The sequence below is a fragment of the Urocampus carinirostris genome, chromosome 15 (genome assembly GCF_059441175.1).
Source record: "Urocampus carinirostris isolate Australia breed hairy pipefish chromosome 15, RoL_Ucar_1.0, whole genome shotgun sequence".
NCBI lineage: Eukaryota > Metazoa > Chordata > Actinopteri > Syngnathiformes > Syngnathidae > Urocampus > Urocampus carinirostris.
In genome coordinates this window covers 12,083,039-12,108,052 of record NC_142363.1, presented here as the reverse complement: position 1 = coordinate 12,108,052, position 25,014 = coordinate 12,083,039, and the positions used below count along the sequence as shown (strand labels likewise).

The window sequence follows — 25,014 nt, the reverse complement described above, 5'->3', positions numbered from 1 at the left end:
TTTTAAACTATACGTTTTTTCAAATCTAACAACAAAAATCTTTGCATTAAATGGGTAAAGTTTGCCACTTCTGGTTTCAAACAAGCACATGTTGGGTCTTCTGGTATTTTTAAATTTTTTTTCTAATTCATTTTTCTAGAAGACTGTTTCGCGCGATAACATCTGCTTTTGAATGGAAAAAAGGTTGGCGTGTATGCAAAAATACTTAACAAAATCCCAAATATAAAATGACGTGTTAAAAAATGCATAAAGGCAATTAAATATCAAAAAGTACATAGAACTCTGCTCTTACCTTTAAATATTCATATAAGGGGTCAGTGTTAAGTGTGCCGTCAAACCTAGTTGAGCCATGTAGTAAGAAGTTAATCAACTGAGAGTCAAGTAGTTCAACTCACCTTAGACCGCTCCCTGAGTAATGTAGCTTGTATGTGTTTTATTGGTTGATATTAAATTATATTAGGTATTCTAATATTTTCCCTCGTCCTAAATTTTTATTTTCTTTGCATATTCACATTTATGCACTTGTATTTATCTTGGGGTTTTCTCCCCAGTTACTTTAAATTCTGAATTATTATTTTACCTCCTTTTTAAAATCACTTTTGTTTCTTCATTAATGAATGTTTATTCTTAAAATTAGTATTTTGGTCCTCTACTCTCTGGAGTCCTTCCATATTTAATAGATTATTTGAGTTTTATGTCTATTTTCATGAAGCATTAAAGGAAAAAGGCAGGGCTGTAGTCCTTCATACACAAGTTGTTTGCAAAAAATATCATACTCTCTTTACCTACTCATGGAAAAGTAAGAAGGTCCCACCTTTGGGCACTCATTCAATTAAGGCCAATTCAGAGGTCGACTTTGTAAATCAGTTTATAGCCCCTAAAATTGACTGCTAATTGCATCACAAAGCTTAGTTGAGTTGCTGGAGTACAGACGGAAGCTAATTGTTTATGCCAGATTATGTGGCAGTGGCATGCAAAGGTGGGCTGACGGTTTTTAAGACTGCATTTCTCCCACACATGTTCCCACCCATCTGGTTCATAACAGACAGTCCTTATGCGCTCAAACTGTACCTTTCTCCCTGCAATGCCCACCATTTGTCTCTCTGCCATACACAAGTGTGGATTACACAGCATTGGTGTGTGTGTGTTCATACCAGGAAAAAATGGCTGCTACAAAGAGAGAAGGATCCAAATTGGCGAGGCGTTGAGTGTGGTTGAGAATGTGTGCCGTGCCTTAGAGTGAGCACAGGGTCAAACTGTTAATATTCCCACGGGCCAGTTCATAGACTGGAGGTGGTGAAGTAAACAAGCACGTCTTTCCTGTTTTACTTAATTGTGAGACGCTGATGGTAATTCAGAAAGGCAATCGGCAACCACCTGTATTCCATCATGCAAAAGAATTCAAAAGAAAAAATACAATGTTGATTACCCGCAGCAGGTTCTGAAACTGCATTCATGTTTTCACAGTATTCTCTGGAGTGCACAATCAATTGCGTTACACTGAGAGAAGCCATTGATTGTAATCATTATAGTATGGGAGGTGGAACAGAGCAATTGCTGACATGCTGCCATTCTGTTTATGAGAGATTACTGTCAAAGATTTGCAATTTAAACCGAGTACTGTATTTAACATTTCTGGAGCCCCAAGATGACTGATGATTAGTGACATGTAATGAAAACAACTGATGTAAAAATAAACAATTTGGCAAATTCCATGCTTTGTTTTTTTCTAATGGTCACATTCTTTGGGAGGATTATTTATGGCATTAACTCATTATATTTTTAAACATACAATTTGTTTTGTTTTTCAATTACTTACAGATGCAAATGGGTGCACTGATACCAATATGATAAATCTAATACTGAATAGTATTAAGATTCATCACTCATTACTCACAGTACTCGACCTTGACCAGCGTCTGACCTGCAGCATGTCAACCCCTGCATTTACCAGCTGGCAGTGACGGGAGGCAGCGTCGTGGCCGTCATAGACTTTATGGACTGGTTTGCAGGCTGGGGGCGTCGTTGATGTCATGCACTTTCCGGACATTTTCAACATCTTACCTAATGTTTACTATTATGTGTACAGTAATGCTAATTGTAATTCACCCTGGTCAATCCTGGAAGGGGGATTACCACATGTGAGGTCCTTTCTCAAGGTTTCTCTTTTCTCCTCACACTGAGGTTTTTGAGTTGTTCCTTGCCCGCATGCTGGTTTAAAATCAGGTAATTGTGTAATTTTGTAATTGTAATCCTGTGCAGTCCTTTGAGACATTTTGTGATTAAGGGCTATATAAATAAATGTGACTTGACTACTCAAAAAAAAAAAAAAACCTACACACAGAAGCTAATTGATCAGTCTAACGTGTACCCTATTTACAAACCCACATCGTATCTGCTAGTGAGTTACGGATATCTTTAAATGTTTTTTTTCCCCTTCCCGTGTAGAAACCCAATTAACCTCGAAATGCACCAGGGCATGTCCCACCTCTGTGTGGGATTACTTATACATTAGGGAACGGAGAGAATCTTGACAGCTTTCAAAAATGCCAAACCTCTCTTAGGGAAAATGTTTGGCCTTTGTATTGTACTTTTAACAATATGCTAATTCATACAAAAAAATAATAACACTTTGAAATACCGTTTTTGTACAATACTGAGATTAAATGTAAGTGTAAGTACAAAAGTGGTCAGCATCCACCAGGCCACAGACCAGCACTGGGCCATGGGTTGTTGGGTACTGGGCCGCAAAGAAAGAAAGAAAAGTTACCTCCCTTTTTTTACTTATACTGTCTATAGGATAGAGCACTTTTTTTGTACCCTAAAGCCTGGGTGTGCGTTTTACATGGGTTTTTATACTACCATATTTGAGAAATAATGGATCAGTTGAAAAATATTGTCGACCGCTTGTGCACATTAGATGCAACGGGAATTGCAGCCGTGAGAGCGACGAATTCTAACCACTTGGAATGGAGGTGATATAGGAAAATGCATTTGATTTTATCTCATTATTTTTTACGGTACCAGAAACAAATGTTGACTCCTAGCGATCTAGTAATTTCACTGTGGATTTAGGCTAATTAATCTTATAATTATTATGACTGTTATTGTTAAAATTACTAATGATATTATTGGCCCTGGCACAAGACTTTGTCAGACATTAAACTGGTCCGTGGTACAAAAAAGGTTGGGGACCACTGCCAGATTTGTGCTTGGTGAGGGGCCCCCGAGCAGTATGTTACTTTTGAAAACCCATAATTCCCAATTTACAAATGATATTAAGTTAAATATGTCCAGAAGACCGGGCAGCACGCTTTTTTTTAATATATAACATATTTAATGTAGGCAGCACGGTGACGCAGTGGTTAGCCCGTGTGCGACACAGTTTTGAGGTCATTAAATTGAACCTCCTGTGTGGAGTTTGCATGTTCTCCCCGTGCTTGCGTGGGTTTCCTCCGGGCACTTTGGCTTCCTCCCACATTCCAAAAACATGCATGTCGGGTTAATTGGCCGGTTTAAATTGTCCCTAGGTGTGAATGAGCGAGTAAGTTGTCTGTCCTTGTGTGCCCTGCGATTGGCTGGCAACCAGTTCCGGGTGTTACCTGCCCACAGCCCGAAGATAGCTGGGATGGGCTCCAGCACCCCTGCGACCCTACTGAGGATAAGCGGTGCAGATAATTGATGGATGTCCAGAACACCAGTTAGTGAAGTTATTAACAAAGTGCACTGGTGAGGCTGTTTGCATAGTTTGTTAAAGGTATACTATATATTTGAGACAATAAGGTATTTTTAGATAATTGTTTCTACTTTCTGTTGTGCAATAGCCTTTTTAGTTCAATGCTTTGATTCTATTTTAGTACAGAGTTGGAGTGTGAATACTTTAGCCACCTATGATTAATGGATGACCTTATAATGCGAATAATGTGTCATTCAGAGCGTTGCGCAAATATGTGTGACATGATTTTATTTTGTTGTTTGGTGTGCTCATTTTAATGTGCCAAAAGAAAATAAGATGACTAACAATTGTGGGTTTAGTTGCGTGTGATTTTTTTTAATTTTCTTATCTCGACAGCTGTTTTCCGCCCTCTAGCGGTCTTACACCGCGGAACGCCTCGCAATCACTTTTCGGATCCCGTCGTTATAGATGGTTGTCTCGTATTAGGAAGTCTTGTACTCGTGTTAGATTTTCAATACAAATCCTTTACGGGACTTAAAAATGTGTTTCAAGTGGATGTAGAAACTTTTAGAAGACTCGTCGAGGTGGTGCGACGTAGTGGAGACGCGCTGGAGCAAACAAGTGGAGAAGAGTTAACCTACAAACGGATTTGGGGATTAGTTTCTCCGCTTTCGAGGGTTTGTGTCCATTTCAGTTATGATTCATCTGTTTAATGATATTATGTTGTTATGTCAATATTTTTCATTACCTCGCACAGAATAGTTTTGTTTAATATGATAAAAATGTGTGTTTCTGCTCCGGTATTGGATCATTGCTTACAATTGAGTTTTGACATTCTTTAAATGAGGAGTATGTTCAAATTCTAGCTGGGGGGACTTTTGGGCGCCTTTACTCTTTTTGTTTCTCCTTATATGTTTGACGTAACAAATGAAATAATATGTAATTGTATTGATATTGTGTTTATAATTTTATTATATGCTTTATAGATAATTTACACAGTGACGTGTAAACTATTCGTCTCTGGTGAGGCACAGTCAAAAACTTCTCATTCATAACTTGATTGCCAGTATAAGAAATACATTAAATATCTCATCTCATTAGCTGCACCGCTTATCCTCAGTCGGGTTGCGGGGGTGCTGGAGCCCATCCCAGCAATCATCGGGCAGTGGGCAGGGGACACCCTAAACTGGTTGCCAGCCAATCGCAGGGCACACAGGGACAGACAACTCATTCACACCTGGGGACAATCTGGACCGGCCAATCCACCTGTAATGCATGTCTTTGGAATGTGGGAGGAAACCGGAGTGCCCGGAGGAAACCCACGCAAGCACGGGGAGAATATGCAAACTCCGCACAGGAAGTCCGGTAGCTGGATTTGAACCCACAACAAGAGGTTCCCAACACCTTAGAACTGTGCCTGCACACGCCCAGCACAATTCATACACAAGGCAACTCAAAATGCCTTAGAGAAATGGCAAAAAGAAAAACACACAATTACAGTTAAAACATAAATAAATAAATAAATAAATGGAACATATTTAAAATGCTAACAATTATCTGATATAGCAGATAAAAGCTGTTTTTGTCCATTCTAAGTATTATTTTCTAACTTTACTAAAATATTTTTCAAGGTGAGTAGAAAAATAGTAAAATATAGTGAACCCTTTTTTATCACAGGGTTATGTTCAATAAAACAACCCGTGATAGGCAGAATCAGTGAAGTAGATTTATTTTTATACAACTATTATACGACCAAAATACACATTATTCTCTACTGGTATAAGCATTCGTTTAACAAATATAAATATAAAATATAAACATGTATTTATTTTTTACCAAGAGATTAGGGACTCTTAATAGCCATACTAGCTTAGTATTTTTTTTTTTTTATATGTTTTTCAAGAGAGAGCCCGACCATATAGTTTAGGTCAAAATTCAGCAAAGTTGCCTAACCCGCTCTCCAGACAAAAGCCAAATTTTCAGTGCATTTTATTTCACTGTTTGACTTAGATGATTTGATCAAATATATGAAATGCGAATAATGTCAAAGCCTGTGTCTTGTATCAACAAATATACCACTTGTCTACCTCCTGCAGTTAATTGAGATCGTTGAGGCTCATTTCGACCTCCATTTTTTTCCCTTAAATAATGGTTTTAAAACAAGATGCAAGCAGAGTTCTTTTTTTTAATGCCACTAAAAAACTGCAAACGAAAAGTTCATGGATGTATTTATTTCCCTTCAGCGCTATGATATATGAAAGTTAAAAGGACAGTGTGTATTATTTGCCCACTAGATGTCGCTGTATTCTGTTGTGCCACCAAAAACAAGTGCTAAAAGTACAATGGAGGAAGACAAAATACGGGTACTCAAAGTGACCAAAACACCTTATTACTTTTGAAAAGAGGAGAAATGAGAAAAAAAAGAGAGAAATAAAAAGCCCCTCAAATGATAACAATTTAAATACAAGAAATAAGACAAAAGGTAAAACTCAAGGAAAACAAGAAAAGATAAAAAGGAAAAGAAAAAGGAGAGAAAATTTCCTTTTTTTTTCTTTTATTCCTTTCTTTCTCTTTTTTCTTTTTCTCCATTTTCATTATTTTTGATTTCTTTTATTTTTATTCCTGTTTTCCTTTTTTGTCTCTTTCCATTTTTACCCTATTTGTTGTTCCATTTAAAAACATTCTTCTTTTTGTCATTCGTTGTGAAAGGCTGAGTAAAAAAATAGAAGAAAAAAAGGTGCATTTTGTTCACTTTCAGTCTCCGTATATCATATTCTTGGGGCTCATTTTTGGTTGCTCTATGCATTACGGTGACATCTAGTGGGCAAATATAAACAAAAGAAGAAAAGTGGATTTATTTTTATCAGCACTGTTTTTTTGGAAAACCCATTTTTGGCCCAACCTCACCCGGACCCTAAATTCAGCGGCCCCTCGATCTACATTGTAAAAGGTGAACCACATTAAAGCAAGGGACTATTGTATTTAAAGGAGCTGTACAGAATTTGTTACTCTCTGCCGCCATCTCCTGGCATATGTCATCATTTCAGCCTCAGTAAGCTCCTCATGATGCGCGTGCAAGTACATGCATTTCTTAGATGCCCTTAAGTGAACTCTTAAAATGGTTTTAGTTTAGCATTTAGATTCTACTAGAAGCGGGCCTTAACTTATTTTCAGCATTTTCTTGCTAAACTAACTAAAAAAAACGGTGGGGGACAAGCATGGCATCGTTCTCCAGCACTCCCTCATCCCCCATTCACGGAACCTAATGTGTTTCCCTTTGAACAGCTCTGCTAAAAGTAAGATAAAAGCAGATAGGTACAGTGTAAATAAAGTTTGAGTGTTTTTCAAACTCAGTTTGGCATTGTTTACACATACTTAAAATATTCTACTTTCAACTTTAAATGACGCACCCCAACTTTGAAATGAGCAAAATTGTTTAGTTATTATAGGTTTTTATTTTTTTATTCAAATTAAAAAAAGGAAAATCTTTGAGCTGTTCAGAAGTATTTAGCTGAACACATATTTCACAAGGCGTACATTCCCCAAAAAGATTGACAGCCACCGCTCTAATCTCACTCTTGCCTTTATTACATTGCTGTCATATGTCAAGTTTAGAAAGTGAAATCGCTGTTCTACTTTTCCAGTTTACCCAGAGTGCCGAATAGGCAGGACCCCATACGTCATTTGCAGTTAATGCACCACATGTTCAGGTCGGCCCGACTGCCATCTTGATCTGGGCAGGCGTGCACCGGCGGGGCCCAGTCGCTGGCAAATTGACCTGAAGATGGGAAGCTTCTCTAGCAAGGACAGCCATGCACTCGCTGGTAAGCAGGGTTGGGGAGCTTACTTTATATATTCCAATACAGTTACTAGTTAACTGTTGAAAAATATAATAAGTACTTACTTTCAATTACTTTTGGATATCCTCCATTACTAAGTATGCTAATAAAAGAATGAATAAACCTATTATAAATACAATTAGAACATTATGTTTAAGATGAATTAACAATGTAACCTTGAAAAAGAATGGGAGGAATTTAAGTGCTCACATTTTACCCAAGTAGTATAGTTTACTAAGCAAAAACAAAACTTCAAATGGCAGATAAGATATCACCTGTTTTAGTTCATATTAAGAGCACATTAAGAACCCAATATTGTTTTAAACACACCAAGTGTTCACTTTTTAAATGTCCAACAAACTCAGGGATGTCTTGTGTTTTACTTGTTTGAATATTCATATTTTCTAGGCTGTCTATCATCTCAGATTGACTGATGTCCTCCTTAGTCAGATTCAAATGTTTTTGGCTAGACTTTTTTTTTTTTTTTTTTGGCATGGATGCAACCTTTATCCGACCTGTTAAAGTTCATTTGAACGGCACATCTCTGCATTTTTCACACCAGACCCAGGCCACTTTCATATGTGGTCCAATATCCAATACACATTTGAATTTTTGGAATGTGACTGCTGCGTGAACGGTCGAACGGTGAACCTCACCTTGATGCCTCCACCGCAACAACACAAATCAATGATTTAACAATTGTATTTAACATTTTATATACGTACGTATGCACACACACACACACACGCACACACATTATAATACCTATTATGACAAAGCTTTGTATTGTTGCTAACAATAGTAGTAGGTGTAAGGATTCCCATGGGAAAGAAGTACTACTTACATATGCCAAAGTGGTCTACTTGTCATTCATCTAAAAGTATATTAATTTAGTGATGATGGTAATAGGGCAACTATTGTACTCTTTTATTTTTCTGTCAACATATAATAGAGAATATTTCCATATAATGTGTAATTATTTCACATAGCATTTTCTCTCATCATTTTGATGCATAACAATTTTAAGGCATACCTAGACCTGAGACTGAACTGAGGCACAGATAATGACAATGTAAGTCACACTTATTTTTAATTAAAAAAATATCATAAATAGTGGTGCATGTGTGTAAGCCTCATGTTTAATTGTCTCACTTATGATTGAAATTAGAGAAATGCTAGCGCAAATTGTATGGCTGCCTGGAACGTAAGCCAAAATGGCCGACCCATGAGCCGGATGGTGTAAATGTAAATCTGTCGCTACATTTGTCTATGCTGCAATATGCGCTAACTCTTATTGAATTACAATAGACACAATTCATCTATCGGCACATTATGTATTTATCAATTATATATACTTGTACTTCAATAAAATGGTAATCCTACAAAATTGGTCTTCATTCATATCGGCTCGCTACAACGGGTCAGGTGTATCGACATTTCGTTCTGTGTACATTGTTACAAAGAATGACAATACAAAGGAAATTATTATTATTATTATTATTATTATTATAGCGCTTTTCAAGTCACTGAAGACCTCCCAAAGCGCTTTACAATGTGCTTCACACTTATGCGTTCACACACACACTCATACACAGATAGCGGCGTCAACCATGCAAGGCCTTTAATCACCTCCTTATTTTTAACAATAGTCTCGATAGAGACTGTTGTTAAAAATAGGGAGGCCATGCAACTTAGCAACTGCAGTGATGTATGTGCCATTTTATGTTTTACTAATAATGACACGTTCATAGAGTCATCTTTATTGTTACTGATTATACCTGTAGTTTGATTAAGCATTTTCTACTGTAGATATAAAACAATGCGATTACCCTAAAACTCAAACTATAGAACGCACCTGATAATAAGTTCTACCTAGTACATTCTCATCTCATCTCATTAGCTGCACCGCTTATCCTCAGTAGGGTCGCGGGGGTGCTGGAGCCCATCCCAGCAATCGTCGGGCAGTGGGCAGGGGACACCCTGGACTAGTTGCCAGCCAGTCGCAGGGCACCTAGTACATTTGAAAGGAAAGAATATTTTGTACATATATAAGCCGCACTTGACTAAGCCACATGTGCACACATTAAAACATGAGATATTTACAGAGGAAGACGGTAAACAGAAATAATATATACGGTACCTTAACCCCTTTCAAAGGCCCACCAAAAATATGTGTCTGTACTATGTCACCAGTTACTAAAATACATTATGACACATATCATTGGAAAGCTTAAACTCTTGGGATTTCAAAATATACTCATCAGAGAAACATCATGATAAGTTTGAAACAAGATATCCGAAAACTATGAAGCTGGCGTAACTCACCGATATGTCCCCTTGCCGTCTTTAACTTCTTTAAAAGTCAACAAAAATGGCTTTGTCACATCAAAGACGATCCATAGAATCCAACCGTATAAAATATTTATTCCAAAACACATGATAATGCCGACAGAGGCAAAAAATTCATCCTAAAAAAAAATTCTGCTTCGTTGGACAATGCTTCTTGTAATCCGTTTGTTTCGCCACATTATTTCCGTTTACAGATAAACAGATTCAAAAAATGATTCCCAATATGATAGTTACCGCTCCCCTTTCAATTGACACCTTTTCCATGATGAAGGTCTGTTCATGCTAGTCTTATACATGCACAAAGCGCAAAGTTACATCAAAGTTGCGTTTTCCTCGACACATATATTTCACGTATCTCACTCTTACGTTTACTGCTCAGGCGCCTCAGTGGGCTGTTAAATGCATAAATTAGCCGCATCATTGCATAAGCCGCCGTGTCGAAAGCTTGGGAAAAAAGGTTAAGGCATATAGTCCGAATTTTACGGTATATTTTTTGTATCCTAATTACATTATGCCAATACATATATATCTTCAGTTACTTTGTAAGCCACTGTCTTTGTATTCAACATGTGCTAAAGTTGGAGAAAATATACAATGTTGGCCGTCGAGGAAGTGTGAGGTTAACTGAGGGGAAGCGAGTGTGCATGCGGAGGCGGGAATCTTGGCATCCCTCCTTGGTATTGCTCAGTGAACGGTCATTCTCCTGGCGTCCCTATGTGATACGTTCAGGGTAGCTGTGATGAATCGGCAGAATTCCCCGGCTTAGCACAAGGTCGGCGGATTAATCATGAGGGCTTAATGCTATCTGACATCCACGCTCACATACACATTCATTCAGTCAAATATGCATGGATAGACAAGCACTTTATATTCTGAAATTAGTAAATAAAAAGCGAATAGGGAGGCTTGAGAAAGTTATTAAAACATGGAAAATGTGAAGAAATAGTACATAATTTTTGCATAAAATCCCTATATATTTTTTAGGTATATTCCAATTATTTTCCAAGATAATGCATTTTGAAGACAGCCTGTCTGTGAGATAATCTGAGTAACATTGGCACTCCTCGCAAGCCAGTCACCATATTGGTCCACGTGTTAATCCACCGACAAGGTTACGAGGGTTTCAAGTGAAGTTTTGGTAGTTTTTGTGGAGAATGCCAAAATGTTGTTTTGCAAGGGGAAGCAGTAAAGGCCAAAAAAAAAACATGCAGTGGACAGCCAGGCTAACCGGTAACCAACAACAAAAAATGCCCAAAGCAACAATTACGAAGCCTGGCAGGAATTGATCAAAGGACATGGCAAAACCGGCGCTATCGCTAGGCTAGCTGGCTAAACAACACGCTGTGTGAAGCCAATAAGCGCCAACCGGGAGCAAACAAACAGGAATACCTCGGCAGCCCCGATGCCAAAGGGGAGCTATCGGGGCAAAATTATTCCAACTGTGAAAGACAAACGAAAAGCCACAATCGCCCTCACTAGAACCAATGTCTGTTTTTCTCAAGTCCCGCGACCCGTGGAATATTTTGGAGCATATTTTCATAATTGTGGGACACTACACGTTCTGCAAAAAAAAATCTTTGGGAAACCTTTGATGCTAACTGACATCCACGCTCATACACACTATAATTCAGTCAAACTTCCACCCATGTGAATGGATGGACGAGCACATTAAGTTCTGGAATGAAGATATAAAAGGAGAAGGGGGGTGGGGGGTGGTTTGGGCTTGAGAACGTTATTAAACAATCCTCCCATTCTTTGGCGATGAGGTAGTGTTCACGTCATTTATAAAAGGAATCCTTCATTTTTCTCAAGGAAAGATGGTGTTCAATGAAACTGTGGGGCATCAACAGTTTTCAAAACTATTCTGACGTCTGTCTGTCTGTCTGTATGTTTGTCTTGTCTGTCTGTCCCACAATCTTGCGGTAAGTTAACGTTACCACAGCATTGTTAGCACAAAATCTCGCTGTTCAAGAATCCCAGTTGGCAAGGTCAGCTCACTAAATGCTGTTTTCGGTGACAACATTCCAGAGGAGTCACCTTTGATATGTTTTTGTCCTATCATTCTGCCATGACATCATTACCCAATGATGCAGGCGCTCACTTAGTCATTGTCATTTTTTAATTCACTCAGTTGAACTTGTTTTCAAACGACAGTACCTTGTTTAAAAGCAGAGTTTTTTTTGATGGGCCTTCTCAAATGGAATCCTGCTATATGGAAAAATAAAGAATCAGTATTCATGAAATAAATACATACAAATATATGCCATATAAATACATGAACACATAAATACAACATGTAATATCTAAATTTATGACATAAATGCTATTTAAACAATTGTTTATACATTAGTAAAAAAATATCAACTCCAACAATTTGAAGAAATGAAACAATATTTTTCCATTAATGTACAGGTGTCAAACTCACGGCCCAGACACAAAATCTGACCTACCATATTATTTGATGTGGCCTGCTAACATTATCTCTTTAACAGTTTAGAGATTTAGAAAACAATACCTTAATAAACCATTTGGCTGCAATTTAAATAATGGACAAACAATGAATATTTTTTCCTCATCATGTTATATATTCCTTTAAAGATTTTTTTAGGAACTATTACTAACAAGTTTTGTTAACGTTACCGTCCAATATTCTGCAAATAATGAACGACAGCTCCTAACAATCTGCACCAATTTCAACTCTTGATTTGCTGCCCTCAATTTCACCATTCAGCAAATTTTCAAACTGTTTTAGAGACTATTTTCCCCAGCCTAACCAATTACGAACGGCCATGCACAGGAAGTGACCAGACTATGGAGCTGTATAAAAACTTCTCTTGGCCAGGTCTCCGACACCTATAAAAGAAAGGCTCAAAGCTCTAAACTTCCTCTTCTCTATCCTGCTGCCTTCACACGTGCTCGGAGGGGGGGAGGCCGCACCAGCCCAGGCTACCTCTGAACAATGGCGACCAACAAGGCCGAAAGCTACAGTCTTGTCTCCCCAGCCAGGAAACGTGGCAAAATAAAGCCACGGTTCTCCTTTTACCTATTCCTCGGCTGTGGGATGCGACCAAATGGATAGAGAGGTTTTCTTGAAGAAAGGGGGGTTTTCGACATGCGACCAATAAACCCCACCGGAATTATTTATTAAGCAATCAATTTTTCGCATTTTCAAATTGTAAAAGTAATCAATTTGATTTGATTCAAAGCCTAGACCAAGATGAGTCCATCCATAAAAAGGCTACAGCCATAATACCACTTAGTCAAACATATTTATTTGGTTTGAAATTGTTACTACTTCTCCACAGAATTTTGCAAACAGATGCTTGTATGCTTTTTGATTGTAAAAATATGTTGGCAGGTTACTAAATTTATGGTTCTTTCCACCAGGAAACCACTTGGATAATTTCCAAACACCTCCCACATCACCACTAAATGACAACCTAAAATTTGCATCCCAGGTGCTCCCCACGACATCGCCTAAATCTCCCAATGCAAATTCATCTTCACCTCCATCCTTGATTCATGCATCATCGAGCGTTAAGCGATCACAGCCAAATTCAACCATCCCTCCACCTGAATGGCGACCTCCTCCGCCACGGCTAGACTCAAACACTTCTGCATCCATTACAGAAGTTAGTCCAGTGTCTGACCAGCCGGGAACTGCATCACTAGTGAATGGGAACGCAACCTTGAGCAGAATTGGGGGAGCTTCTTCCACGCCGCAAACTGTGGTTGAACAGAGCAAGTGTTTCGCTGTCAGCCCCACAAATGGCCCATCAACTTCAAGTAGCTCTTCTGGGCTAAAGCAGAGGGAAAGGGACTGCAGCTTGAGTCCGGTTTTGTTGTCGGGTCCTGAGTCTGGAGATGTCCACTCCAAGGAACTTGAGCGAGTACTGGATGAGTGTCAGAAAACATTAGACACCTCTGTAACACCTCAAGAAGGCCCCACAGCCACAGGCGTCATAGGTGAGACCTGCAAAGCATTTGTTTAGCGATTACAATCGCTTGTTCCACCACAAGCTCATTATTTTTCTTGAACTGAGAAGGCCAAACCACTTTTGACCTTTTTCTTTAGTTTCATATTCATGTGACATTATCTGACATTTCTACTCAATCAGAAATGCTGAAGCTTCTCCTGGCAGAAGTGAAGAATCTGAAAAGTGTGATGCAGGTGAGATAGCGTTTGATTATCCATCAATCTGTACTCTATATCGTAACATTGTTGTTGTTTTTTTCTTTTTCATAAGACGTCGGGTACTATTTGGCCTTCTCGTGTTTCTCATGATCTCCAGCCCTATTTACAGGACAGTCTGAGACAATTAGAATACAGTGATAAAGATATTTTTTCCTGCAATGCAGTTGAAAAAAACTAAATCTCATACATTCTGGATCCATTACAATTCAACTGAAATACGAGCCTTTCATTGTTGTAATATCACTGATTATGTCAAAAACTCAAATGTCTCAAAATTATAAAATATCATAAAACAAATTTTTTTTTAATGGCTTGCGGTACCTCAATTAATTTGTAACTAATCCAGGATTTATGACATTTTAAAAATTGTATTACAGAAAATAAATGTCATTATCGCAATATTCTTATTTTCTAAATTTTCTATGTAGTCTAAATGGAAAATGTTTTTTTATATTTACTAAAAGATTTACTAAGGGTTTTGCTTTTTTTCGATAATTAATTTGTCTTTCCAGTTTCCAAGCATGAAATAATTTGTTCAAAAACAGTTTGTGTCAACAACAATTACACCTAATGGATGTACATATAAAATAACAAATAAAGAGCATACTATATTTTCAAGCGTATAGATTGCTCCTGAATGGCACTTGGCCAAAAGTGCATTATTAGTTAAAAAATATATGTATAAGTTGCAAAGCAGTTCAAGTTGCATTTCTTTTATGTAACATGTACATCCAAAAAAAGACTGATACATATTGTTGCAATGTTTTCATTCTGTCATTGAACGTGCATAGGGCTAAAAATGCTAGTAGATGAAACACTGGTGCAAGGGACAAAATGGCAGACAAGGCATAGGCCTCCGGAAATCCTAGGTCGAGTACTTCATACTTTGAAAACTCTGATTATGTATTCCAGGCTGGAAAGATTTCACTGTCTTTTTAAATAGTGGATTTGGCCCATAAACAAGCTAAAGTGCTCAGTTTTTTTGTGATGATTTATGCTAGAGATAACATTAAAACACGCCCTGTTATGCTATCACAATATAGGTTGTGGAAATGCCCCCTCTTACTATCCCGAGGCTAGAAGTCTGGTAACAGTGGTCTTCCATTTTTTCTTTTGAAGACCCTGAGGGGAAAATATGAAATACTCAATGTCTCACAAGATATGCATTTACACGTAGATAAGTCAACACAGATGTGCTGCAATGGTTGAGAAGAACCCAACGCAAAAAAACTTTTGTCATGATTACTATAATTTCATCACATTAGGAAAGCATTTCCACCAGCAGTCCTTTGTTTGCCTAAATGTTTCCCGCTTCTCTGAAGATATTGTCATCTGGGGATATTTCCTGTTTCCAATTCTTGCCCCTCCCTTAGGACAGCAGCTTGGGGTTTGAAGTTTCCCGCAGGTTACAACAGATGAAATATGACTCAATAAGAGTCCTCCCTCATTGGCTTTCTCATCTGCAATTGCTATGCTATGTATGACATATTTCTTAACTCACGCAGTTAGAGTTTCACCCCAAAACATTAAGGATTGTTAAATACTCTTTAAACATGTGAATTTGTAAAACAAAAAATACCTAGGCACTACCTTTGCTTATGTATCTCAACAATCTTCCCTATCTTACGTTTCCCTTGTCTTTATTAGATGTTTATCCTGTAGTCAGGACCGGCCCAAGTCTTCATGGGGCCCTAAGCGAAATTAGATTTGGGGCCCTCTATTACTTGTTAATTTGCATACCTACTAGAATTCATTCCATATTCTACTCCACTATTTGGAATCAGAGGTTGCATGCGACATGTTATCCTTTTTTTAAATAGATTAGATCAAATTGGTTTTGAAACGACCAGAATTACAGCAAAAGGGTATATTTGTCAGGACCAGAACAGAGACAGGAACCACCGTACGTTTCTCTCAGTTTTACTGTGAAGAAGGCAAAGGATTGCGCACACTATCTGGTGATCGCTGGTTGCGGGGAGCAGGTTGCTCTGAACGCGGAAGTGGTATTTCCGTGGCGAGCGATGGCGGTGTCTGGAGCGAAAAACCAGGTCAGTAGCAGGGACTGGGGAGCAAAACACGTGGTCGATATCAGAAAATGGGTCGAAGCCGGGAAACAGACAGGAGACAAAACAGGAGTGAGTCAGCATCGCAAAGCTTGCCTAGCGTAAACTGAGGTTCGCAGACAGACTAACAACAGGTGACAGAAAGACGAGCGTTTAAATAGTGACAGGGAGCCATTCAACTTCTTTAAATATCCCCGAAACTGCCTCGTTACATTAAGGACAATCCATAGCATCCAACCTTGTAAATATTTACTTCAAAACGCACGCCTAAAACTTTTCTGCTTAGTTGGACGTTGCTTCTTTTAATACGTTCTTTTTGCCACATTTTTTGTGTTTACAGATAAACAGATGGGTAAAATGACTCCCAATATGGTAGTTAGCCTCCAATTTTTGTTGACACCTTTTCCATTAACAGACCTCATGCTAACTTGCATTTCCCTTGACACATCTATTCCAACTTAGAAAAAATGCATAAATTAGCCGCATGATTCCATAGGCTGGAGGGTTAAGAGCTTATGACAAAAGTTGTGGCTTATATTCACGGATTTACGGTAATTCAGTTCTTCAATTGACCTTTCAAATTTCATCACACACGCTTATTTTTCTTCTTGGAAATCTCCATTACGTTTCACGTCTCCTTTAGGTATTTTGTACTTTCCCACACCCTAAAAGAGGCTTGCAAATCTAATCTCTGCATGGGCCAGCACAGACCACGGGGAAATAAGAAAAAAAAGCAGTGAGAGGTAGCTGCGTATTAAAAGTTGAAGCAATCCAGCACTGTGTTTACACGGGCCCTGGCTGGGCCAATAGAACTTGCAAAGCCTGACTTTATGAACCCACTCTGTCTGCTCTGCTGTCCTGGAAGCATAACGAACCCCCGAACCCCCCACCTCCCTATTTTTTTTCTTCTTTTTTTGTGGGGAGTTGGTGGAAGGAAGAGGGGAGTAGGAGCGCGTAGGTGGAGGTTCACGATCAGCCATCCAGGAAACAAAACTGGTTTTGTTTTGTTGGATGTAGTACGTGTAGGGAGGGAGTGAGGGCTGATGCGCTTGATCACACTGGCCATTTGTTTTTGTGTCTGTTGCACACGTGAGGCACAGCAAAAGCATGAATGCACACAGCGGGACTTACCAAAGTTTGGATGATTTCAAATTTGAGATGACTTTTCCCACTGTTATGCCTCTCTTCTACTGTTCTATTAGAGAGTTGACCGCTTAGTTTACATCGCACCGGAGCTCGAAAAGGTGCCATCTTTTTTTTGCAGGCATTTCTTCAGACTTACCCTATTCTTCCTTCATCTGTTGTTCATCTTCATTTTTGCGCTTGATATAAAATTCCCTTTTTATTGAGTTTTATATGATCTCTGGCGTGCTTACCACTTGTGAAGTGTACAATTCAATCTTGGTTGGAGCCTCTGGTGGAGCATAAATGGAAAACTTGTATTTGCAAATGCAAATAGCGAGAGCTCAACTGTTCAGCTGCGATAGGCTTTAGCATTGTGTTATTATGTTGCTTTCCGGCACATCACAGTATGCCAGTCAGTGGTCTTCATAAAAGGTATTTTAGGAAAGGGAACATCATTTTCGTCCAGCTTTATTGTTGTAACCATACATTTTATTTGTTAAGTTTATTAGCTGATTTTAAATATTATAAAATATCTGGGAAAGTTTCAGCAATACTGCATGAAAATGTGAAGAAAAATACCTTTTGGATTTTGAATGCATGTAATAATTTAGTGAAAAATATAACTGTTGTTTTTTTATTGATATAACATTGTTATTTTATTACTTATTATTTAAGAACTATGTTGGGTAATTTTGAAATATTTTAACATTTTTAGTGAACAAAAACTATTGAAATGAGAACATCTATTTAATTTATTTTAAGAATCTTTTCAAAAACTATTTTGAGAAATTTTGTGTTTTAAGAATTATTCCAAAACTGTTCTCAGGAGTTTAATAATTACTTTTTGACATTTTTCAGAAGTATAATAATTATTTGGGGAAATTTATTAAGTGAAATAGGAAACATTTACTCAACAAACGCAAAGTAATCATGATTTACCTCTGCTACAGTGGGTAAAGAAAGTATTTATTATTTTATATATATATATATATATATATATATATATATATATATATATATATATATATATATATATATATATATATACTCTCTTTCTCATTGCAGCCATTTCCCCTTAAAAATGATTTTATTTCTGATTAACCTCAGCAACCCATCTTGCCAGGAAAAAGAAGAAATTGCGACATTTTTTGAGACCTCATTTAAAAAGAAAATCTGCTGTAACACACAGTCATAAATATTCTAATCCTATACCCAGTAATGAGTAGAGCCAAGGGTCTTCTTGAGAAATATATTATTCACACCTGGATTTTGGGATTCCTCGGTTTTGTATGATTGGATGTTGAATTCTGTTATACAGCCATTTTAGGTCTTGCCCGAGATGCCCAATCGGGTACAGGTCAGGTCTCTGTTTGGGCCATTTTAATAAAGTCACAAAGTTGTTCTGAAGCCACTCTTTTTTATTTTCAGTTATGTGCTTAGGGTCGTTGTCCTGTTGTAAAGTCCTTAACACTTTAGAGGAGCTTTTCCTCCAGGATGTCTTTGTACCTGGCCACCTTCACCTTTCTTGGAATTGCAACTACACCCACTGCCTGCCCCTGCAGCTGGAAACTACCCCCACTACATGATGCGATTATCTTATCTATCTCTCATAGTCTGAGAGTCCTCCATGTTGTTTTTTGGCATACCCTTCATGTATCTTGCACAGTTGACAGGCTTCTCCTGCAGAGATAGTTAACTTGATGGAACTTTCTCACATCTCCCTACTGCATACATTATCTGGACCTCAGCCACAACGGTCTTTGGTTTCTTCTTCACATTTCTCACCAAGGCTTTTCTTCCATGATTGCTCAATCTGGCTGGACAACCAGGTCTAGGAAAGTTTTGGATGTACTAAACTTCTTCCATTTGAGGATTATGGAGGTCTCTGTACTCTTAGGAGCCACAAATGCTGCAGACATTTTTTTGCAACTCTGGCCAGACCTGTGCCTTACTACAAGTCTGGCTCCTCGCTCCTTTTGGAGTTCTTTAAACCTTAATATTCAAATTTGCTCAGACATGCATAGTGAGCTGTAAGGTCTTATATAGAGAGTATGTGCCTTACCTATTCAAGTCCAATCAGCTTAGTTAAACACAGCTGTACTCCAATGTAGGAACAGAACAATCTCAAAGAGGAAATGAAAAGTATGTGAGTTAAATATAAATGTTACTGCACTGAGTCTGAATATTTATGACCGTGTGATTTTTTTTTGATACATTTGCAAAAAAATACATTTTTATTACCCCTTTTTTCTGTCAAGATGGGATGCTGGGTGTGCATTAATGAGAAATAAGATGACCTTTTACATTTTGGTGACAATTATATCATTTCAAGGGGTCTAAATACTTTCAGTACCTAATAGATTTTACATAATTTGGCTCATTTTGTTGTATTATCTTAGAAACATTTTAATAAATGAATTATCTTAACCAACAAAAATTGGAATTTTTTTTTATTGTGTAATCATTTGTTTTCTTGGACACTTTTCAAAACAAGACTTGGGAATTGGTTCCAGGTGACTGCTGTTAAGCATTTGCAGGAATTCTCTCCCTCAAACTGACATTTATGTCGAGGTTACCAAGGTTGTTTGGAATGAGAAAATATTGAGGTTGTCTAGACTTAAAGGAGTCAGGAGTAATGTTGAGTATGAACATTGCGCTGAATTATGCAGTGTGGGCTACACTGCATCAATTTGGGCTCCTTCCACTTTGATGTCCATGTGTTTTCAAGGTTAGTTTCAGGTGCAAGGAAGGGCTTTGATGATTTTTGATCATTTCTAAGTTTCGCAACTCAGAGTGAGAAGATATTCCACTGTTAAGATGTTTCTCCAAGTATGTGTCAAAAATGAGAGGCTGGGTGGAGAAAAAGACTCGGTTCAGATGGATTGAACAAAAACTTTTTCTGGAAAGCACCAGAAACTCCCATGCCGAACTAGCTGTGAACATGTGCACTTCTGAGTAAACCACATCTGGTGTTGCTGTGGGTCACAGTTCAGCTCTTCAGGGAATGTTTGTGTGAGTCCTGACAATCCACACCCTTATCAGAGGAGCGCCCCTTCCTGTTTCCTTAAACAGACTTGCTTCAATTGATGTGCTCATGCTCAGATAACTACCGGTACATGAAGTCAAAAGCTTTAAAACCTCTTTTCTATACACTAATATTCAAAAGTTTGGGTCACTCAAACAATTTTTTGTTTTCCATGAAAAAGTCACATGTTTATCAAACGACTGTGTTTTTTTTTGTCCGTATTAATTTCTTCCATTTGTTGGCCAGTCTTAGATTTGACTTTTTCTATGCCATTCTGCCTACAAGGCTAGTGTCTAGGAGTCAGCTCTTGTCTGTAGATGTTGACACTGGTGTTTTGTTGCTGCTACTTATGAAGCTGCTATTTGAGGACCTGTAAAGCGTCTATTTGTCCAATACTTGGTTGTGCAGCGGTGTCTCCCACTTCTATTTCTACTCTGTGCAGTTCTTTGAACGGAGTAGTACACGTTTCTATAGGAAATCCTCAGTTTCCTTGCAATTTCTCGCAGATACTGGCCTTCATTTCTTAAAACAAGAATAGACTGTCGAGATTCACTCAAACGTCATCTTTTTCTGGCTTTTCTAAAAGTTTAATCACACCCACAAATGTGATTCTCCACATACCCGACTAGCTCAGTTTTACAGCTTCTCCACCTAGTGTAACTGTTTTCAGTTTTGCTGACATTATTGCACAGTGGTTTTGTAGTCATCCAATAGGCTTCTGTCACAATTAGTAAACACACTGTACTATTAGAATTTTGGAGTGCTACTTGCTGGAAATGGGCCTCTGTACACCTAGATATTGCATCAAAACCCAGACGTTTGCAGCTAAAATAGTCTTTTTTGCAATATGTGGGGTGTATTTCTGATTATTTTCATATTATCCTTATTTCAAAAATGAGGACATTCCCAAGCAACCCCAAACCTTTGAACGGTATTCTATGTATATTTGATAAATAACTGGGTCACAATATGTCTGATATGTTTAGTTACCCTACCTAGGTAGGGTGCCAAATAGCACAAAACCAATCAGTCAGATAAGCAGTTAATGCAGTTCGGTGGGGAGGCTAACGAATAGAAAATGTGTGTGTGTGTGTGTGTGTGTGTGTGTGTGTGTGTGTGTGTGTGTGTGTGTGTGTAGGAGGGGAAAAATGTGTGATGTGTTGTACAGTATAATGGGGTCCAGCTGTGGTCTTGAGTCACTGGTCAGACCGGGGAGCGTCAACTTGGCCCAGTTATTACTTCCTCCTCCGCATCTCTTCTCCATCCCCTGTTCATCTAACTTCTCACCTTTCTCACCTCTGCTCCTTCACCGAACTTCAGAACCTACGGGGTGATATTACCTCTCAGTCCATCTCTTGCTTCGATTAAATATGTACCTCACTTCATTTATTTTTCTTTTTGGCTCTGTGTTTGTATTAGGGCTGCAGTGTTATCATGATATGAAAAAAAAGTATTTGTAGGCGAACACCTAGGGATAGCTCTCAACGTTTTACCACGTAATCATATCAGAACTGTTTCTGTATAATTGTTATCAAACGTGAACACCTCAACCCAGGGAAAACCCCTAGATTTATTAAAAACACATGTCCAGTGTTATTAGCCTTCGTTATAATCGTGGGTTTTATGTGCATAGTTTTTTATCTGTTGGAAAGATACGCCCCCATATTTGCTTGCCAGGGCTCGCCACAATTTATCACTGAACTCACAAGGCTTCCTCCTAACCACATCCAAATATTAGTCAAAACAATAACACAAGTGGTTGATTCTTGACTTTCTGTGTAGTTTCCCAACATTGGGTATGAAATTTAAACGAGACATTTTTTAAATATGTTTGTAAAAACATACTGAAACAATTGTGTGCCTACATAGTTAGTTAACACATTATAGTTGCTTTAACACTTTAATTTAAGGTAAATAAGAATGTTTTTGCTTCAACCTGTCATCTCTTTTTTCTTAGTTTCTTAGTTGATTTGTTCATTTTAAAATGTGATGTTTGTTGCAACACGATTGAAAAGAACAAATAAACGAGTAATTAATTGCTCAAAAAACGTATGTTGGCAGACAATTCTACCTAGTTTAGGTATAAGTGTAGTTCTTCATATTTTAAGAAATATTTTTTTCGGCTAATGTAAGTGAATGTCTACCCAAAATTGTCGAAAACTGTCAAATTTTTCGCCCGCAAAATAAGCAAATTTGCTACCAGTCAACAATTGAATTATATTTGTTTATGTATTTCAGAATTAGTTATTTTATTATATTACAGAAACAAAATAAAATGTATTTTAGTTTTGAGATTAAATATAAGTACGTATGTTGGCCTGGAAAATGGATGGGCGCCACCAGCATGTACTTGCCCCCTATTGCCCTAGTGGTTAAGGGATCCAACGAATCAACCAAGTATACTTAGAATTAGTATACAGTGGAACCTCGGTTCTCGACCATAATCCGCTCCAGAACCCTGTTCGAAAACCGATTCGTTCGATCACCGAAAATCGTTTTTCCCATTAAAAGTAATGTAAAATCGTTTTAATCCGTTCCAACACCCTGAATGCTTACAATGAACGTAAACATGAAGCTAACCCAGGCTAATCGTACGTTCGCGTTAGCGAAATCTTCCGTACGAAAGATTACGCAAACATGAACGTGTACAACTAAAAAAAATCAGGTCGTTTACACGTCAATTAGCACCCGGGTCTCCACAAAAAGTGGTGAGCGGTTAAAGGATAAAGAAAAGAATAATGAATAGGATTTCTTACCTTTGTGAAGGTCTGCAGAAGCCATGCTATATTCCCTCGAAAGAAGGGAAACTCGCACACCTTTTTCATATTTCGCTATTATTTCTTTCTTAAATGCAATAGTTGTACGCACTACCCTTCTTTTTTCACCTGTAGCAACTTTGCTGCTTGCACCGACCTTCTTCGGAGGCATAATTAGGGGCTAAAACACTCCCTTCACCGACATCTAAAGCAAAAGCAAAAAGAAGTGCGCGCGCACGTCATAACAGTTCTTCACGAGGGGTGGGGGCAATCTACACCCATACGCCGCTCAGCATCGCACCCTAGCGTACCAGCGTTCGAACTTCGTTTTTTTTTGAACGAAAAGCGAAGCAAGAATTTCTCGAAATTTTTGGTCGAGAACCGATTTGTTCGAACTGAGAGGCGTTCGAAAACCGAGGTTACACTGTAATTTTAATTTTAAGTAATGTTTTACTACTCTTGTTAGAGGTCATTTACCATCAGCTTCATCAGATAATTTTGCAAATTTTAGAAATTATTATTTTCTCATTTTGCTTGAGGAACAATTTAAATACGTCTTGAGACAAGATAATCTGTTATACTTTAATTTTGATAATTTTCAGCTAATTGGGGAAGAATATATTTTTTATAGTGTGGTTTGTATCACATTGTCACAATTGCCTAGTGACATCTGAATCAGTTTAGGTCCATTATCTTAAAATAGACCTTTCAATTAAAAATGGAATTTTCAGACTTTTCCCCGAGTTTTCTTACACGCAACATAAGTAAAGGGAGAAAATACTACCCCTCCACGGGTTCACATCTTTATTTAAACTCAGAACTTCAAAACCTTAGAAAAGATGTTTGGAATTTGATCACCCTTTGGTTGCGATCAATCATTTTCGAAGTTAAACAAAAACAATTCTGATTCATTTTTCCTGGAATCGTGAGTAAGAATAGTGTGCTGAGGAGATAAGGTCTTGAGCCTTGTCATTTGTACCACTGGTTGTGTAGCGGTAAAGTTTCAAAACTCACGGGCACGACAATATTTCTCAGTTTAGACCAGCGTTCTTTATAGATAAACCATAAAACCTTGTACGGTAACGCATATCCACATTTACTGCATCCATTTCCAATATTTTATGCCATATTCTGCGGTTTGTAAGGCGCACTTTCAAATTTAAAAAAATCCCTCGTTGGTGTGATCTTACAGAGCGAGCAAACAGAATGGCTGCAATTCCAAGCTGACCTTCAGGTGGCGGTGGCAGTTGCCGACCGTCTCCGTGCTGAGGCTGAAGAGGAACTGATTGCACTCCGTACGGCACATAAAGATTTGGAAAGGGAACTGGTCACTGCCCTGCACAAGCAGAAGGAGGCCGACTTGCAGGTTGTCACTTTGAGAGGGGAACTGGAGGCATGCCGCCGGAAGTTGGCCGCTCGGACTCAGACTCCAGACAAAACTAATGGCCAAGAAGAAGAAAAAACTGTACAGCTGAAAAATACTGAAAGCAGCGGAGAGAGCCACTGTGGAAAGGGGACAGAGGTGAACCGGATGCCAGATGAAGGATTGAAAAGTGTTGTCAGGGAGGACTCTTTAACTGTTACTAGACGATACCTGAGGAACGTAACCAATGAGGAAAGAAGGAGGGAGGAGATCCGATCGGGAGATGTGCGGAGGACAGCAACCACTGAAAGGTCAAGGTGAGAAAAATAGTGTCAAGGTAGGACATTTTTAGTTTACTGCATTCAGACTTTTAAATGGTTTGACTTCTTATAAATGTAATGTTAACTACCAGTTGCCTTAACATGTACTATGACTATGCTTATTACAATGGCAATACTGATAACAACAATTAGCAACTTTTTCATTACTCAGTCACTGAACCCAAATATTTTACTTGTCCCTTGCACTGACCAGTTCAGAATGCATTCGACAAAATTAACTAAGATCAGCAGCAGCAATTCGCAACTTTGAACAGGACACTGAGCATTGAAAATGTATGGGTG

General features: G+C 38.2%; 1 protein-coding gene across 4 annotated transcripts in view; it reads left to right on the top strand.

Annotated features, from left to right (window-relative positions):
• Positions 1–4,117: 4,117 nt before the first annotated feature.
• LOC148351565 (cytospin-A) overlaps positions 4,118–25,014 on the top strand; it is a 31,054-nt gene continuing 10,157 nt past the window's right edge. For all 4 annotated transcript variants that reach the window (XM_088354766.1, XM_088354765.1, XM_088354764.1 and 1 more), the window contains exons 1-5: positions 4,118–4,353; positions 7,321–7,500; positions 13,252–13,830; positions 13,983–14,035; positions 24,221–24,708. In XM_088354766.1, the coding sequence (XP_088210892.1) occupies positions 7,461–7,500; positions 13,252–13,830; positions 13,983–14,035; positions 24,221–24,708 (1,160 nt within the window). In that variant the 5' untranslated portion in view covers positions 4,118–4,353; positions 7,321–7,460. The remainder of the gene's footprint in view (positions 4,354–7,320; positions 7,501–13,251; positions 13,831–13,982; positions 14,036–24,220; positions 24,709–25,014) is intronic.